The 20,448-nt window shown below is 45.1% G+C and overlaps 1 protein-coding gene and 1 pseudogene across 1 annotated transcript in view; both read right to left on the minus strand.

Annotated features, from left to right (window-relative positions):
- Window positions 1–7,844: 7,844 nt before the first annotated feature.
- On the minus strand, window positions 7,845–7,959 carry LOC149430926 (U2 spliceosomal RNA; annotated as a pseudogene).
- Window positions 7,960–19,390: 11,431 nt separating this feature from the next.
- The window catches only part of LOC149430927 (protein SSUH2 homolog), a 59,013-nt gene continuing 57,955 nt past the window's right edge, over window positions 19,391–20,448 (minus strand). The window contains exon 13 of the mRNA XM_089665914.1: window positions 19,391–20,239. Within this exon, the coding sequence (XP_089522040.1) occupies window positions 20,093–20,239 (147 nt within the window). The 3' untranslated portion in view covers window positions 19,391–20,092. The remainder of the gene's footprint in view (window positions 20,240–20,448) is intronic.

The raw sequence follows: 20,448 nt of genomic DNA on the forward strand, positions 1-20,448 counted from the left end.
ACTCTGGGGGAGCCTCTCATTGGACAGGTAACCCCTTACATGCCAGAATCATTCATGAAACACCTGAAGCCAAGGAGTGATTAGTCCAGGATGATGATCTGAAGGCGACCAATCACTGGGCTGTAATATACACCAAATCCCCACCTTGGATTATCATTTCCTCCTCTGGAGAAAATCATTTTCTTCCTCAATGTTCTCCCGTGTGTCCGTGTACATCCAATGTTCTCCCGTGTGTCCGTGTACATCCAATGTTCTCCCGTGTACATCCAATGTTCTCCCGTGTGTCCGTGTACATCCAATGTTCTCCCGTGTGTCCGTGTACATCCAATGTTCTCCCATGTACATCCAATGTTCTCCCGTGAGTCCGTGTACATCCAATGTTCTCCCGTGTGTCCGTGTACATCCAATGTTCTCCCGTGTGTCCGTGTACATCCAATGTTCTCCCGTGTGTCCGTGTACATCCAATGTTCTCCTAGGTGTCCGTGTACATCCAATGTTCTCCCGTGTGTCCTTGTACATCCAATGTTCTCCCGTGTGTCCGTGTACATCCAATGTTCTCCCTTGTGTCCGTGTACATCCAATGTTCTCCCTTGTGTCCATGTACATCCAATGTTCTCCCGTGTGTCCGTGTACATCCAATGTTCTCCCGTGTGTCCGTGTGCATCCAATGTTCTCCCATGTACATCCAATGTTCTCCCGTGTACATCCAATGTTCTCCCGCGAGTCCGTGTACATCCAATGTTCTCCTGTGTATCCGTGTAGACTCAATGTTCTCCTATGTGTCCGTGTACATCCAATGTTCTTCCGTGTGTCTGTGCACATCCAATGTTCTCCCGTGTGTCCGTGCACATCCAATGTTCTCCCATGTGTCCATGCACATCCAATGTTCTCCCATGTGTCCATGCACATCCAATGTTCTCCTAGGTGTCCGTGCACATCCAGTGTTCTCCCGTGTGTCCGTGCACATCCAATGTTCTCCCGTGTGTCCGTGCACATCCAATGTTCTCCCGTGTGTCCGTGCACATCCAATGTTCTCCCGTGTGTCCGTGTACATCCAATGTTCTCCCGTGTGTCCATGTAGACTCAATGTTCTCCTATGTATCCATGTACATCCAATGTTCTCCCGTGTGTTCGTGCACATCCAATGTTCTCCCGTGTGTCCGTGTACATCCAATGTTCTCCCGTGTGTCCGTGTACTTCCAATATTCTCCCGCGTGTCCGTGTACATCCAATGTTCTCCTGCGTGTCCGTGTACATCCAGTGTTCTCCCGCGTGTCCGTGTATATCCAGTGTTCTCCCGCGTGTCCGTGTATATCCAGTGTTCTCCTAGGTGTCCGTGTACATCCAATGTTCTCCTAGGTGTCCGTGTACATCCGATGTTCTCCTAGGTGTCCGTGTACATCCAATGTTCCCCTATGTGTCCGTGTACATCTAATGTTCTCCTAGGTGTCCGTGTACATCCAATGTTCTCCTATGTGTCCGTGTACATCCAATGTTCTCCTAGGTGTCCGTGTACATCCAATGTTCTCCTAGGTGTCCATGTACATCCAATGTTCTCCTAGGTGTCCATGTACATCCAATGTTCTCCTAGGTGTCCGTGTACATCCAATGTTCTCCTAGGTGTCCGTGTACATCCAATGTTCTCCTAGGTGTCTATGTACATCCAATGTTCTCCTCGGTGTCCGTGTACATCCAATGTTCTCCTAGGTGTCCGTGTACATCCAATGTTCTCCTAGGTGTCCGTGTACATCCAATGTTCCCCTATGTGTCCGTGTACATCCAATGTTCTCCTAGGTGTCCGCGTACATCCAATGTTCTCCTAGGTGTCCGTGTACATCCGATGTTCTCCTAGGTGTCCGTGTACATCCGATGTTCTCCTAGGTGTCCGTGTACATCCGATGTTCTCCTAGGTGTCCGTGTACATCCGATGTTCTCCTAGGTGTCCGTGTACATCCGATGTTCTCCTAGGTGTCCGTGTACATCCAATGTTCTCCTAGGTGTCTATGTACATCCGATGTTCTCCTAGGTGTCTGTGTACATCCGATGTTCTCCTAGGTGTCTATGTACATCCGATGTTCTCCTAGGTGTCCGTGTACATCCGATGTTCTCCTAGGTGTCCGTGTACATCCGATGTTCTCCTAGGTGTCTGTGTACATCCGATGTTCTCCTAGGTGTCCGTGTACATCCAATGTTCTCCTAGGTGTCTATGTACATCCGATGTTCTCCTAGGTGTCTGTGTACATCCGATGTTCTCCTAGGTGTCTATGTACATCCGATGTTCTCCAAGGTGTCCGTGTACATCCGATGTTCTCCTAGGTGTCCGTGTACATCCGATGTTCTCCTAGGTGTCCGTGTACATCCGATGTTCTCCTAGGTGTCCGTGTACTTCCAATGTTCCCCTATGTGTCTATGTACATCCGATGTTCTCCTAGGTGTCCGTGTACATCCGATGTTCTCCTAGGTGTCCGTGTACTTCCAATGTTCCCCTATGTGTCTATGTACATCCGATGTTCTCCTAGGTGTCCGTGTACATCCAATGTTCTCCTAGGTGTCTATGTACATCCAATGTTCCCCTATGTGTCCGTGTACATCCAATGTTCTCCTAGGTGTCCGTGTACATCCAATGTTCTCCTAGGTGTCCGTGTACACTCAGTGTTTTACAGATTTGGACGTTTATAGGCAGAAAAAAATGACCTTCTGGTTTGTTTTTGAAAGAAGTTTGGATCCCAAAGCCGAACCCCACTGACATGGCTGAGACAAGGGGAGGGCGAAAGGGACGGCTGCCCTGGGCACAATGGTTTGCAGTAGGGATGGGGAAGCCTTACTTCTATTACAAGGCTGACAGGTGTAGTGGAAGTGATTTGAACTGGGGGGGGGGGGGGGGGCATAGTTTGTCATCTTTGTCCTGGCACTGCCCATTGGAATCAATGCAGCCAAATATTTCAAATCAAGAATGCCCATTTTATGGGCTAATAGGCAAGGAGGTGTAAAAAAATACATTGGGGGAGAGGGGGTGGTGCACACTGCCCTGGGGACCAATGTAAAAAAATGTTTGAAAAATTCCATTTGGCCAGGAGCAATGATTGTTTGTGTAGCGCTACTCCTGTGGGAACCGCTGGAATACTGTCCTGGTCCCCCCCCCCCGCAGCCAGGACCACAGGCTCAATCATATGTTTCTTCAATGACCAGTCTGGGGGGGTTATTTCTGGAGAACTTGGATGTGGGAGATACTCCAGACTAGGAATTATGTACACTGAGGACTTTATCTGATCTTCAGGGCAAGCTATGTCCGAGTCAAATCTTGAATCAAACAGTGACTTCACCTTTAAGGCAGCAGTACACAGAAGTAGTAGTAACAGTGGTAGTCGTTGTAACTGAAAGGTTGTCCATAGCCCCTGGCTATTTAGTCTTTTTAGTCCTGTTTCAGGTACCGACGCGTTGGGAAGATTGACTTCACCTCAGAAGAGAAAGACATACACTCAGTGATAGGTGAAATTAATCTCTCAAGTTTATTAGCGGGAAGAAAATTAATATAACAGAAAAAAGAAAGGTGGGGGGGGCACAGAGTATCAAAAAGCTGAGTTGTCAGTAATTGATTGGCTGAATACAAAAAGACAACATTGACGTCAATTCTGAAAAGTGATGAGAAGCGGAGTTTCATTTTCCCAACAATAAAAAAAGTTTCTAAATTGTTTTAAAACACTTATCTACTACATACAATAGAATCTCGCTAGATACTTGTCAAGGCTATGAACATGACTTTCTCAGGCCTTGAAATCAGTTACAAGTATCCAACAGTTATTTTCCCATGGGACAGAAGTATTTGACTTTTAATTATATCATAACAGAAACAGGAGCTGTTAGTACAAAGAAATAATTGGATACTATCTCCTCTACCAAGGCTAACCTAACATAAGAAATTTTCATTAACTCATTCTGGGTATAATACAAAACAATTAATCAACATGTTAGTACAAAATGTAAAATGGAGTGGGGGAAAACAAAATGACAGACCTAAAAGACATACATTTCCCTTCAATCCCCTCTTAAAATCATTATTTACATATATGATTTTTATTCCCCCTTATACAACATAGTTCTTTTTCTGCTTCTTTTTGTATTTGCTAGATAATTGTGGTACTCTTTAGGTTTTGGGTTCAGTGGGGCAGTTTGTTCTTAGATTTCTTCTGCATACATAGTCATACCTATTCCTTTGTTCATAAGCTTCTTTATACACGGGAGAATGCATCAAACCACAAAACCTATGGTAACTAATATAATCAGAATAATAATAGCAAGCTGCACTATTGTGTGTCCAGCTAGTGAACCACCCAAAATACTGCTCCCAAAAGTTGTCTAAACCGGAGTTCTTCTTAAACTCTATAGACAAGTCTTCAAGTTTTTTTATGGCTAATGTGACTTTGCCATTTGGGCCTGTGTTGTCTAGAATGTAAATGCAACAAATGTCTAGCATGTCTATGTATTTTGCATGTACCACTCTTCTCAGCTAGAATCATATCTAGGGCTATCCTATTCTGGAGTGTCATCTGTGGAGTGGCTTCTAATTGTTCAGCAGTTCCCTTTAGGGCATCCCTAGTATTATTAACAAATCTTTGTTGATTATAATAAATATAATTTATCCATCAATGTTCTTATATACGGTGACAATGAGAAATATAGACTCAAATCCTGCTGCTGCTTGGTTTTTGGCCTTGAATTCGTCTGGAACCCCTCTTGGTACCCCTATGGTATCTATATATACATACTAACATCATGTGCAGCATGATATATATTACACAACCAGAGTAAATGGGAGTTATGGGGACATTGTACACTTTGGCAGTAATCAATAATGAAGGTGACAACCTCAGTATTTGATGAATTATACCACAATATGGTGTGGCCTGAGTCCTGTATTATCACTTCACCATGGCTAGATGCCAACAAAATCAGTATGATCAGGAAAAAGTGGCAGAACCATGGTCCAAAATTGGGGAAGCAGTTCATCTTCTTCAGGGACAGGGTTTTCTACCCCCGTTAATACCCCCTTTCCTTGATTGTCCTGTTCGAGGTCAGGGCTTTCTGCCCCCGTTAGTACCTCCTTTCCTGTTTCCTTGGGTCTGGGCCTTTCTCGACCAGCTTCGCTCTGGAAGCATGGATCCAGATGGAACTATGTTCAGTGAGAACTGCTGTTCTGGTTACTGCTACGACCGTAGTTTCCGGTCCATAGGCGAAATCCTGCTGTTTCTTGTTTCTTGTCAGCTGTTTCACCACAATACGATCTCCGGCCTGGAACGGGTAGGTATTTTCCTGTAAAAAAAACGGAAACTTGCGGATAACATCGTTCTCTTTTTGTGGGATACATTTCTAGCCATCGGGAAAACACACATCTGTGACCACACAAGCTGGTTGTTGTCTTCCCTTTTGTTGGGGTATGTGTGTAAAGTCAATTTGAAAATATGTAAAAGGTGTTGTGGGGTAAGGCAGGTGTTGATACATGGCTTTATTTGGGTTGTTTGGGTTACTCCTGATACATGTGATGTATCTTTTCACATAATCTTGTACTAACTCCTCCATTCCTGTGATATAAAAATCTTTTGGAGTTGTTTTAGAGTTGCCTTCCATCCTATATGTCCTATCCTATGGTATTGTGCAATGTATATCGGGGTGCTACACCGTGGGATGCATGGTTTCCCCTCTTTGCAGATTAATCCAGTCCTTTGATTCTTCTGTAAAATAGGGTAGCACCAGTCTTCGAGCTCCTTTGTGGAAGCTGACTGCTACAAAGTTGTGATCAATTGAAAATCATCTGGGAGGATGGGGAATGGAATGGGCATCTGCAGTAAAGCAAGTTGTTGTTGAGCTACCTTCTTTGCTTCATAATCTGCTAGAGCGTTACCTTTTGTTATATCATCGTCCCCTTTGGTATGTGCTCTGCAGTGTATGACAGCAAGTTCCTTGGGAAGTGTGAGAACCTTGAACAAATTGGCTAATAGTTGGGAATGGGCAATCCTTTTCCCATCAGCTCCTATGTAGCCTCTGAGAGACCATAATACACCATGGTCATACACTGTTCCATAGGCATATTAGAATCCATGTAAATAGTGACAGACTGATCTTTGTACAGTTCACATGCTCTAGTGAAAACAATCAATTCAGCAGCCTGGGCTGATTGAAAAGGGATTTGTTTTTGGCCTAGTGCAGGAGCCATCTGTGAAAACAACATCAGCATTTGGGATTGGAATCTTTGATAAATCTAGTCTGGGTGAAATATTAGCCTTAATGGATTTGAGGCAGTCATGAGCCTCGGGTCCGAGATCGTTTGATGATTTGAGACCCAACAGTGCGTTTAGGATCATTGCTGGACCTGAGTTGTTTGTGCTATACTTGATATGCAACATGGGGTTGCTCATCAAAATAACCTCATATCCGCTGAGTCGTTGGGAGAACATGTGCTGAGTGTGTATATTTCTTAGTAAAATAGCTACATTATGTGTAGTGTGCAATATCATAGGGTGTCCTAAGGTGAATGACATAGACATCTCCACAGCCATAACGTAAAATGCCAACACTTTGAGACACGCAGGCATGCCTTGGACCTGAACTGGCACCATTTTTGAGAAAAAAGCTACAGGGTGAAATCTGCCTCCATGCTCTTGGGCGAGTACACCAGCCATGGTCTTACAATTGTCCCTTGCATACACATGAAACATTTTTACATAATCAGGAAGGCTAAGGCCTGGGGCAGTTATCATTGCATTTTTCAAATACACATATGCATCAACCATGTCATCTGACCACTTAACAATTTCTGACATTTTCTGGGTTGTGACTTGTCATAATAGGAACAGTCAGGTATCCACTGGCGGCAGTAACCAATGGCTCCAAGAAAGGAGAGCATGTCTTTCTTGGTTTGTGGGCGGGCAAGTTTCAGGAGAGCCACAGCTCTCTTTGGACTGACTTTCCTTTCCTCCTTTTGTAAACACAAAACCCAGATATTTAACACTTTTTTTTTTTTTTTTTTTTTTTTTTTTTAAGTCCGCAAACGTGGAACTGTAACGAAAAAACCCGTAAGTGTCCGCAAAAAAGTGCAAGTGCAGAAACACACACACGAAAAACGTGCACTTAGGGGTGTGTTTGTCCTACCCCCGAAAGGGTTGGACCGTTCACCCGATCCCCCGGGGCACGAAGCTCCTGACAGGGACAAGGTTCCCATTTGGTCCTCCTGGCCAAAAGGCCTGGTGGACCACCGTTCCTTATGCCCAGCCGAAGCCGGACATCCAGTACTAGGCAAGGGGGTTCTCCCGAAGAGAAAACCCCCTAGGGATCAGGGGAGGAAGGAACCGTATGGCCACACATCCTCCCCCTAGACTTCAGGTAAGGCCCGAGGACCCACACCCTCCATCCGTGAAAAACACACACATAAGAAAGCAAAAAGTGACAAAACGTGGGAGTGATATAAATAAATAGAATAAAATAAAAAAGTGGTACCGTGCCTAATAGTGCACAGACCAGGCCCTGGACTTAGCCAAAAGACCTGGTCCTTAGGGCGCTGTGCAAAAAAGAGTGTAAAAACAGTGGCCATGTGTCATCTTCACACCGTGGGGTCCCACACCCAAGTGTTACTAGTGACACCCCTGAGCGCGTCTCCTCAGGGGGCACTGAGTTTGCGGACTTTTTGCCTCCTCAGCCCCAGGCCAGACCAAGGTAGCCTGCTCAAACCAGGAGGAACTGGGTCTTTCCGGTCTCCCCAGAGGGATTACTCCCAAGGCCCCAGAACGAATCATGGCGCTCCCTGGTTTCTGTCCCTCCGGTACTAGCCTTCCGGACCCCCATCATACCAGTGAGGGTACTGTACAACAACCATCCCCGTAAACTAGAATGGTCGGTAGCACCCCCACTGGACACTGATAAGAACAGATACTACACTTGATCTTAGCCAAAAGGCCGAGAAGCGATATTTAACACTTGTTTTACACCATTGTAGTTTTTTTCTTTGACACTTTGTATCCACTTTCAAAAAAACATTTCCACAAACTCTCCCCATCCCTCAGGCCGGCCCCCTTAGTGAGACTGCAGAGAGAGATGACATCTGCGTACTGCAGCAGGACTGACCCATAGTCCGGTGTCCACCCCCTCAGAGTGACCTGGAGAACAGTTGTGTAGACTACAGAAAAATCTACAAAAAACCCCGAGGCATTAAACAGAAAACAAAAATGGGCTGTGTCTCTGCATCAACAAGGACGCTAAAAAATGCATTTGCTAAATCAATTACTGAAAAACATTCAGCATCAGACGGTATGGCTGTAAAAAAAACGGAATGTCAAACACCAACAGAACAATATTTTGTAACACAGTCAATGTCCTCTATTTCTAAACATTTAATTATTAATAATGTGTCTCCTACAGTGAGAAATGGATATTGCTTGGTTTGTATCTGGTTCTACCTGCCGCCCGGGACTGAAAATTTTATCTATTCCTGCTTTATTTGCCAAGTCTACTAATAGGGACCCTGATATCTCTTTTAATCCTTCAGCAGAAAAGGTTTCCTCATTCTGTGTGGAATCAGGAATTCCTTGGGTGGGGGTTCAGGTTGGTCTTCCACCGCGTCCTGGACTGGGACAGGGGATGGGGCTGTGGGTTGGATTTGCTGCTGTGCTGCAAGGAAAAATTCACGTCCTCTTTGGAGAAGGAAAGATATATTCTGACAGTACGGAGCTGACAGTACGGAGCGGGTCTAGTGACACAAACACTTATCACTCTCAACAAAAGATAGACAATAAGAACTTAAATATTGACTCTATTTCAATGACTTCAACCCGTTCACTTACCAACCGGGTTCACTTATTTTCATAAACAAATTATCTTCTACTATATGCATTTGTTAATAGAAGCAAAGAAAAGAAAGTTGGTTACCCTCAACAGACTAGTTAAGACTCTGTAATTATACCTAGACCCTGTCTAGGTATTTCAAATGTAGACCCCGTCTACATAAATCACCTTTCCTTATCTGAGTCTCCTGGAGACTCAATGGAGTATTCCCAGAATACTCCTGTCACAGTTCAGAGATCGAGAGTTTAGTCAGAGCCCACGGACAGCCGGACAGACAGACAGACTTTGTTTATCTTACCGGGTGACCACAAACGGGTTGACCTCCCGATCTCGGTGGGACCTCCAATTGAAAGGTTGTCGATAGCCCCTGGCTATTTAGTCTTTTTAGTCCTGTTTCAGGTACTGACGCGTTGGGAAGATTGACTTCACCTCAGAAGAGAAAGACATACACTCAGTGATAGGTGAAATTAATCTCTCAAGTTTATTAGCGGGAAGAAAATTAATATAACAGAAAAAAGAAAGGTGGGGGGGGGCACAGAGTATCAAAAAGCTGAGTTGTCAGTAATTGATTGGCTGAATACAAAAAGACAACATTGACGTCAATTCTGAAAAGTGATGAGAAGCGGAGTTTCATTTTCCCAACAATAAAAAAAGTTTCTAAATTGTTTTAAAACACTTATCTACTACATACAATAGAATCTCGCTAGATACTTGTCAAGGCTATGAACATGACTTTCTCAGGCCTTGAAATCAGTTACGAGTATCCAACAATTATTTTCCCATGGGACAGAAGTATTTGACTTTTAATTATATCATAACAGAAACAGGAGCTGTTAGTATAAAGAAATAATTGGATACTATCTCCTCTACCAAGGCTAACCTAACATAAGAAATTTTCATTAACTCATTCTGGGTATAATACAAAACAATTAATCAACATGTTAGTACAAAATATAAAATGGAGTGGGGGAAAACAAAATGACAGACCTAAAAGACATACATTTCCCTTCAGTAACGTCTTTGGAGCCCCAGAGCAATGTCCCTTTAAGAGGTAGGTCTGGTGGACCAAGCTCTTGGGCCCCTCTAGCCCAGACCAGCAGCTGACTCCAAGCACCCGGGGGAGTTAAGCAGCACAATGTCTCTAAGATGCTGCAGAAGTGTCAGTACTCACAAGGCCCAAGGACAGCTGGACACCTCCCTCCATGATACTGGACCAGATCTCCAGTAGACGGCCCCTCAGTAAGCAAAGCAGAACCCGGGTCTCAGAATTCAGGCCCACAGGTCGCCCACCTGAGGCCGTATGACAGATGCTTGGGAGGGCGGTATGCCATCTCCCAGGCTGGACCAATCCTGGACAGCTGGACACCTCCCTCCATGATACTGGACCACATCTCCAGTAAACGGCCCCTCAGTCAGCAAAGCAGAACCCGGGTCTCAGAATTCAGGCCCACAGGTCGCCCACCTGAGGCCGTATGACAGATGCTTGGGAGGGCGGTATGCCATCTCCCAGGCTGGACCAATCCTGGACAGGAAAAGACCCAAAGAGCCGTGCGCCCTGTAAATATATACAATTACCCAGCATGCCTTCAGAGCCAGTCTATGTATATATACATTATATATATGGAAAGGGGTGGAGAGTCATTGACCAGATATGGCCATATTTGCCTCCTGCAGCAGCTGAAAGCCAGTGGGAAGGAGAGGATGAGAAGACGGCTGTCTTGGGGGAAGGAGAGGATGAGAAGACGGCTGTCTTGGGGGGCAGCCACAAGGGGAGCAGTTTCAGGGATTGCCCCTGCTGCTCTGATCACCCCTCTCCTGTCAGGTTTCCAGGCCCCTCCGGACTGATGGGGCCCAGGTTGTATTGGGGGCTCTGTGTAGAAGCATCATCCCAATATTCCGATTCTCCATATTTATACCACCATACTATCAAATGATAAGTTCATGGCTCCAGCACTACTACCCACATTCCCAGCATTAGGAATTTTTCGGGCATCTGTCAGGGTCACTGTAAACACTACACAGCACAGCAGTCAGAGTTCAGCATTTCTGCCTTACAGCACTGGAGTCCTCAGTTCAGGTCATCATCAGGACACTATCTGCATGGAGTTTGCATGTTCTCCCTGTCCTTGTGTGGCTTTCCTGGATTCCTTTCCTTACAATTGGCCCAAGTGTGATATCCTACTGAGCACACCCAAAAGTGGCTGCCTCTCCATCTGCCCCAATATCGCTTCTCAGGCCTCTTGGCTATAATCATGTGTAGTAGCTGTTCCTGTCAGTGTCCAGTAGGGGCGCTCTGCCATCAGTCTGGCCTTCCAGCTGTATGGTGTCTCAGCTGATATGATGGGGTTTCCAAGGAATTGTGGGAAAGAAACCAAATTGAGCGCTCACAGGGTGTTGGGGGAATTTTCCTGGTATGGAGGGTTCAGAGGGGTCCAGGGCCTCCTGGTCTGAATGATGTTGCATTGTCTGGCCAGGATTCGGGGGCAGAGTGCCTCCAGTGGTAAGTGCCCCTGGGAGTGGTGACCTGGGGGTGTCCTTGGTATTGATATGTGTTTAGGACCTCACTGTGATCATAGGCACTGGACTACAAGACCTCTTGATTTTGTGGTCCTTCGCCTCATTGGCTGGGCATTTTGGCCAGTATGGGGCAGTTTTTATTACCAGACTGCAAGGCCCATCCATTGTATATATACACACTGGCACTTTTTTATTTTCTATTTATTTCTCCTCGATCATGTCTCATTGCACTTCTATATGTGTTTTCCCATTCAGGATGGAGGATGTGGGGTCTTTTTCCCTGATGTGTATGTGGGGGGGGGGGGGTGACCCTCAGCTTCCTTCCTCCCCCACCTTGGAGGGTCTCTCTTCTGGAAAACTCCTCACCTAGCACTTGATGGGTGGTGATCATTAAGAGGTTCAAATGGCCTTTTGGCTGGGAGGTCCTGAGTGTGTCTTACCCCCATCAGGAGCCTTGTACCCCAGGAAGGGGGTCAGGGAGGGGTCCTTCCTCTTCAAGAGGGGACCATATCATACATCCTAAGTGCACCTTTATGTATTCACTTTGATTTTTTGTTTTTTTGTGCACTGCGCTCTCAAAAAGAAATCTGCCCTAATAGCAGATAAACAGTGCTTTGAGTCCCCGGGATAAAATCAATATATAAATACTAACGTTGGATATTCCTACACGATATCATCCCATAGCCCATATCTACCCATAGCCCATATGTACCCATAGCCCATATGTACCCATAGCCCATATCTGCCCATAGCCCATATGTACCCATAGCCCATATGTACCCATAGCCCATATGTACCCATAGCCCATATCTACCCATAGATCATATGTACCCATAGCGCATATCTGCCCATAGCCCATATTTACCCATAGCCCATATGTACCCATAGCCCATATCTACCCATAGATCATATGTACCCATAGCCCATATCTACCCATAGATCATATGTACCCATAGCCCATATCTGCCCATAGCCCATATGTACCCATAGCCCATATGTACCCATAGCCCATATCTACCCATAGATCATATGTACCCATAGCCCATATCTACCCATAGATCATATGTACCCATAGCCCATATCTACCCATAGATCATATGTACCCATAGCGCATATCTGCCCATAGCCCATATTTACCCATAGATCATATTTACCCATAGCCCATATCTACTCATAGATCATATGTACCCATAGCCCATATCTGCCCATAGCCCATATTTACCCATAGATCATATTTACCCATAGCCCATATCTACTCATAAATCATATGTACCCATAGCCCATATCTACCCATAGCCCATATTTACCCATAGCCCATATCTACCCATAGCCCATATCTACCCATAGCCCATATTTACCCATAGCCCATATCTACTCATAGATCATATGTACCCATAGACCATATCTACCCATAGCCCATATGTGCCCATAGCCCATATCTACCCATAGACCATATGTACCCATAGATCATATGTACCCATAGACCATATCTACCCATAGCCCATATGTGCCCATAGCCCATATCTACCCATAGCCCATATGTGCCCATAGCCCATATGTACCCATAGCCCATATCTACTCATAGATCATATGTACCCATAGACCATATCTACCCATAGCCCATATTTATCCATAGCCCATATTTATCCATAGCCCATATCTACCCATAGCCCATATGTGCCCATAGCCCATATCTACTCATAGATCATATGTACCCATAGCCCATATGTGCCCATAGATCATATGTACCCATAGCCCATATGTACCCATAGCCCATATCTACCCATAGATCATATGTTCCCATAGCCCATATCTACCCATAGATCATATGTACCCATAGCCCACATCTACCCATAGCCCATATGTACCCATAGCCCATATCTACCCATAGATCATATGTACCCAAAGCCCATATCTACCCATAGCCCATATGTACCCATAGACCATATGTACCCATAGCCCATATGTACCCATAGCCCATATGTACCCATAGATCATATGTACCCATAGCCCATATCTACCCATAGATCATATGTACCCATAGCCCATATCTACCCATAGCCCATATGTACCCATAGCCCATATGTACCCATAGCCCATATCTACCCATAGACCATATCTACCCATAGATCATATGTACCCATAGCCCATATCTACCCATAGCCCATATGTACCCATAGCCCATATCTACCCATAGCCCATATGTACCCATAGCCCATATCTACCCATAGACCATATCTACCCATAGGCCATATCTACCCATAGACCATATGTACCCATAGGCCATATGTACCCATAGACCATATGTACCCATAGCCCATATCTACCCATAGCCCATATGTACCCATAGACCATATCTACCCATAGACCATATCTACCCATAGATCATATGTACCCATAGCCCATATGTACCCATAGATCATATGTACCCATAGCCCATATGTACCCATAGCCCATATCTACCCATAGCCCATATCTACCCATAGATCATATGTACCCATAGACCATATCTACCCATAGCCCATATGTGCCCATAGCCCATATCTACCCATAGACCATATGTACCCATAGATCATATGTACCCATAGACCATATCTACCCATAGCCCATATGTGCCCATAGCCCATATCTACCCATAGCCCATATGTGCCCATAGCCCATATGTACCCATAGCCCATATCTACTCATAGATCATATGTACCCATAGACCATATCTACCCATAGCCCATATTTATCCATAGCCAATATCTGCCCATAGCCCATATGTACCCATAGCCCATATTTATCCATAGCCCATATCTACCCATAGCCCATATGTGCCCATAGCCCATATCTACTCATAGATCATATGTACCCATAGCCCATATGTGCCCATAGATCATATGTACCCATAGCCCATATGTACCCATAGCCCATATCTACCCATAGATCATATGTTCCCATAGCCCATATCTACCCATAGATCTTATGTACCCATAGCCCACATCTACCCATAGCCCATATCTACCCATAGATCATATGTACCCATAGCCCATATCTACCCATAGCCCATATGTACCCATAGACCATATGTACCCATAGATCATATGTACCCATAGCCCATATGTACCCATAGCCCATATGTACCCATAGATCATATGTACCCATAGCCCATATCTACCCATAGATCATATGTACCCATAGCCCATATCTACCCATAGCCCATATGTACCCATAGCCCATATGTACCCATAGCCCATATCTACCCATAGACCATATCTACCCATAGATCATATGTACCCATAGCCCATATCTACCCATAGCCCATATGTACCCATAGCCCATATCTACCCATAGCCCATATGTACCCATAGCCCATATGTACCCATAGCCCATATCTACCCATAGACCATATCTACCCATAGGCCATATCTACCCATAGCCCATATGTACCCATAGACCATATGTACCCATAGCCCATATCTACCCATAGCCCATATCTACCCATAGCCCATATGTACCCATAGACCATATCTACCCATAGACCATATCTACCCATAGATCATATGTACCCATAGCCCATATGTACCCATAGATCATATGTACCCATAGCCCATATGTACCCATAGCCCATATCTACTCATAGCCCATATCTACCCATAGATCATATGTACCTATAGCCCATATCTACCCATAGACCATATCTACCCATAGACCATATCTACCCATAGCCCATATCTACCCATAGACCATATCTACCCATAGCCCATATCTACTCATAGCCCATATCTACCCATAGATCATATGTACCCATAGATCATATGTACCCATAGCCCATATATACCCATAGACCATATCTACCCATAGACCATATCTACCCATAGCCCATATCTACCCATAGACCATATCTACCCATAGACCATATCTACCCATAGATCATATGTACCCATAGACCATATCTACCCATAGCCCATATGTACCCATAGACCATGTCCACCCATCCTTCATCAGCAGCTTTGATTGGACCGTTCACCCTCAGCTGCAGGCAACTCATTTTTGAATTGCAGATACTGCTGGTTCTCATGCTCATTTTTCAAACTAAAAAAGACAAAGATCTTTATTTAAGTCATGTGATCGTCATTCTAATTTTTTTTTTCAAATTAGCTGAAAATAACTGTCACTTTTCTGGAACTCAGTATTCATATCCTGAACTGAGATCCTGAAAAGAGAAAACAATGTACTGGTGGAGCGTGTATGGTGCCATATGTCCGGCTTGTATGGTGTCATGTCCGGCTTGTATGGTGTCATGTCCGGCTTGTATGGTGTCATATGTCCGGCTTGTATGGTGCCATATGTCCGGCTTGTATGGTGTCATGTCCGGCTTGTATGGTGTCATGTCCGGCTTGTATGGTGCCATGTCCGGCTTGTATGGTGCCATGTCTGGCTTGTATGGTGCCATATGTCCGGCTTGTATGGTGCCATATGTCCGGCTTGTATGGTGTCATATGTCCGGCTTGTATGGTGCCATATGTCCGGCTTGTATAGTGTCATATGTCCGGCTTGTATGGTGTCATATGTCCGGCTTGTATGGTGTTATATGTCCGGCTTGTATGGTGTCATATGTCCGGATTGTATGGTGTCATTGGTAGAAATGTATTATTGGCTGAAAATCTCTGGAACGGGATCACCATGAATGAAGGATTTCACGTTTCTTTATTCATATCACGTGTTACACCAATCATGTGCGACAGACTCTTTCTAGACAAATTCTAGAAGGAAATCTACCCCTAGCCCATATGTACCCCTAGCCCATATGTACCCATAGACCATATGTACCCATAGACCATATCTACCCATAGACCATATCTACCCATAGCCCATATCTACCCATAGCCCATATGTACCCCTAGCCCATATGTACCCATAGACCATATGTACCCATAGACCATATCTACCCATAGACCATATCTACCCATAGCCCATATCTACCCATAGACCATATGTACCCATAGCCCATATCTACCCATAGCCCATATGTACCCATAGCCCATATGTACCCATAAGCCATATCTACCCATAGGCCATATCTACCCATAGACCATATCTACCCATAGACCATATCTACCCATAGACCATATGTACCCATAGCCCATATGTACCCATAGCCCATATGTACCCATAGCCCATATGTACCCATAGGCAATATCTACCCATAGACCATATCTACCCATAGCCCATACGTACCCATAGCCCATACGTACCCCTAGCCCATATGTACCCATAGGCCATATCTACCCATAGCCCATATGTACCCATAGCCCATATCTACCCATAGCCCATATGTACCCATAGCCCATATCTACCCATAGCCCATATGTACCCATAGCCCATATGTACCCATAGCCCATATCTACCCATAGACCATATCTACCCATAGGCCATATCTACCCATAGACCATATGTACCCATAGGCCATATGTACCCATAGACCATATGTACCCATAGCCCATATCTACCCATAGCCCATATCTACCCATAGCCCATATGTACCCATAGACCATATCTACCCATAGACCATATCTACCCATAGATCATATGTACCCATAGCCCATATGTACCCATAGATCATATGTACCCATAGCCCATATGTACCCATAGCCCATATCTACTCATAGCCCATATCTACCCATAGATCATATGTACCTATAGCCCATATCTACCCATAGACCATATCTACCCATAGACCATATCTACCCATAGCCCATATCTACCCATAGACCATATCTACCCATAGCCCATATCTACCCATAGATCATATGTACCCATAGATCATATGTACCCATAGCCCATATGTACCCATAGACCATATCTACCCATAGACCATATCTACCCATAGCCCATATCTACCCATAGCCCATATCTACCCATAGACCATATCTACCCATAGACCATATCTACCCATAGATCATATGTACCCATAGACCATATGTACCCATAGACCATATGTACCCATAGACCACATCTACCCATAGCCCATATGTACCCATAGACCATGTCCACCCATCCTTCATCAGCAGCTTTGATTGGACCGTTCACCCTCAGCTGCAGGCAACTCATTTTTGAATTGCAGATACTGCTGGTTCTCAGGCTCATTTTTCAAACTAAAAAAGACAAAGATCTTTATTTAAGTCATGTGATCGTCATTCTAATTTTTTTTTTCAAATTAGCTGAAAATAACTGTCACTTTTCTGGAACTCAGTATTCATATCCTGAACTGAGATCCTGAAAAGAGAAAACAATGTACTGGTGGAGCGTGTATGGTGCCATATGTCCGGCTTGTATGGTGTCATGTCCGGCTTGTATGGTGTCATATGTCCGGCTTGTATGGTGCCATATGTCCGGCTTGTATGGTGTCATGTCCGGCTTGTATGGTGTCATGTCCGGCTTGTATGGTGCCATGTCCGGCTTGTATGGTGCCATATGTCCGGCTTGTATGGTGCCATATGTCCGGCTTGTATGGTGCCATATGTCCGGCTTGTATGGTGCCATATGTCCGGCTTGTATGGTGTCATATGTCCGGCTTGTATGGTGCCATATGTCCGGCTTGTATAGTGTCATATGTCCGGCTTGTATGGTGTCATATGTCCGGCTTGTATGGTGTCATATGTCCGGCTTGTATGGTGTTATATGTCCGGCTTGTATGGTGTCATATGTCCGGCTTGTATGGTGTCATATGTACGGCTTGTATGGTGTCATATGTCCGGATTGTATGGTGTCATTGGTAGAAATGTATTATTGGCTGAAAATCTCTGGAACGGGATCACCATGAATGAAGGATTTCACGTTTCTTTATTCATATCACGTGTTACACCAATCATGTGCGACAGACTCTTTCTAGACAAATTCTAGAAGGAAATCTACCCCTAGCCCATATGTACCCCTAGCCCATATGTACCCCTAGCCCATATGTACCCATAGACCATATCTACCCATAGCCCATATGTACCCATAGACCATATGTACCCATAGACCATATCTACCCATAGGCCATATCTACCCATAGCCCATATGTACCCATAGACCATATGTACCCATAGACCATATCTACCCATAGACCATATCTACCCATAGCCCATATCTACCCATAGACCATATGTACCCATAGCCCATATCTACCCATAGCCCATATGTACCCATAGCCCATATGTACCCATAAGCCATATCTACCCATAGGCCATATCTACCCATAGACCATATCTACCCATAGACCATATGTACCCATAGACCATATGTACCCATAGCCCATATGTACCCATAGGCAATATCTACCCATAGACCATATCTACCCATAGCCCATACGTACCCATAGCCCATACGTACCCCTAGCCCATATGTACCCATAGGCCATATCTACCCATAGCCCATATGTACCCATAGCCCATATCTACCCATAGCCCATATGTACCCATAGCCCATATGTACCCATAGGCCATATCTACCCATAGACCATACGTACCCATAGCCCATACGTACCCCTAGCCCATATGTACCCCTAGCCCATATGTACCCATAGACCATATGTACCCCTAGCCCATATGTACCCATAGCCCATATGTACCCATAGCCCATATGTACCCATAGGCAATATCTACCCATAGACCATATCTACCCATAGCCCATACGTACCCATAGCCCATACGTACCCCTAGCCCATATGTACCCATAGGCCATATCTACCCATAGCCCATATGTACCCATAGGCCATATCTACCCATAGACCATACGTACCCATAGCCCATACGTACCCCTAGCCCATATGTACCCCTAGCCCATATGTACCCCTAGCCCATATGTACCCATAGACCATATGTACCCATATTTCAGATATGGGTTCAGCAACACCAGAACAGATCCATTGTGAATAGACATTAAAGAGGCACTCCGGGTCGAGTAGGAAGTTGTAAAAGCTGCGCTCACTTATAAATTCTGCTCAGACCTTTTCTCGTGTCTCCCAATATTTCCTCTGAAGAGTGACTATAATTTTCTGAGGAAGAGTCGTGTGGCTGGTGACACCATGGGGGTTTATTTAATAAATGCCAAAGCTTCACGAAACAAGCTGAGATTAAAAGCTGATTGGTTTCTTTGCAGAACTGACCCACATTTTGCACTCTCCAAGTTTAGTAAATAACCCCCCCCCAGTGTTGGTCGTGGTGCCAATGTTGGGGTGTAAGGCTCATCGGCTCAGCGAGGACTACAGGAACATGGCGCCCGGCCGCACAGAGTTCTCCACCCACAGAGGACCCACCATGCATTTCCCATATGTGGGGTTATTAATAGAGGCTCTGGGATTGGGCCCCACATGGGGGGAATGCTCAGGCAGGGGGTGGGGTCCTCTATGGGGGAGAACTGAGCCGAGTCCAATTCTCATCATCTTTGATTATCGTAGTGTTACAGTTTCTCATCCTGTGTGTGGCCGGGCGCCATTTTCATACCATCTTCTGAGACTACAATTATTTCCCAATGAAGTCTCTGATCTGCTCCCTGAGCTCTGATCCCCCCCCCCCCCCCCTTCATAGAATGAAATGTCATTCCGCTCCATCGGTCACCATCAGTCTTTCCTTTGCCTCTCCATAGGACACTACTACAGCACCCTTTTCCCCACACTGTCAGTCTCATTTGAAATTTCATATGGTATGCAGGGGATTTGGAAGCAGTCCATGGTCTGTATGTATTATAATGAAATTCGATTTGTGGCGGTGGCAGGTCACATGACCACACAGCAGCAGCAGCACTTCTGTGGATAGTTGTCTGTGTAGACTTTCTTCTCTTTTCCGTATACAAAGTAATCGTGTGGATCTCCATCCCAGACGTAGTCCACTTTGGTGAGAGGAAGCCGCTCCACCGTATGACGCTGAGAGAGAAGAAAATAATTATGTTATCGCAGTGATCCCTAATTACCCCACTAGGGCGGCGCTCATTGTATCAAAGGTTGATTCAGAACGTAATGAAGTCATTACTATATCAACCAATCAGTTTCCAGATGTCAATTATTGGATGGAAACAGTGAGAGCTACAAAAACCAGGGCTGGAGAGGATTCGGTATATTCCTGAGTCAGGGTA

This window comes from Staurois parvus, unplaced genomic scaffold (assembly GCF_062004578.1).
Source record: "Staurois parvus isolate SC_StPar_1 unplaced genomic scaffold, SC_StPar_1.0 ptg002406l, whole genome shotgun sequence".
NCBI classification, from domain to species: domain Eukaryota; kingdom Metazoa; phylum Chordata; class Amphibia; order Anura; family Ranidae; genus Staurois; species Staurois parvus.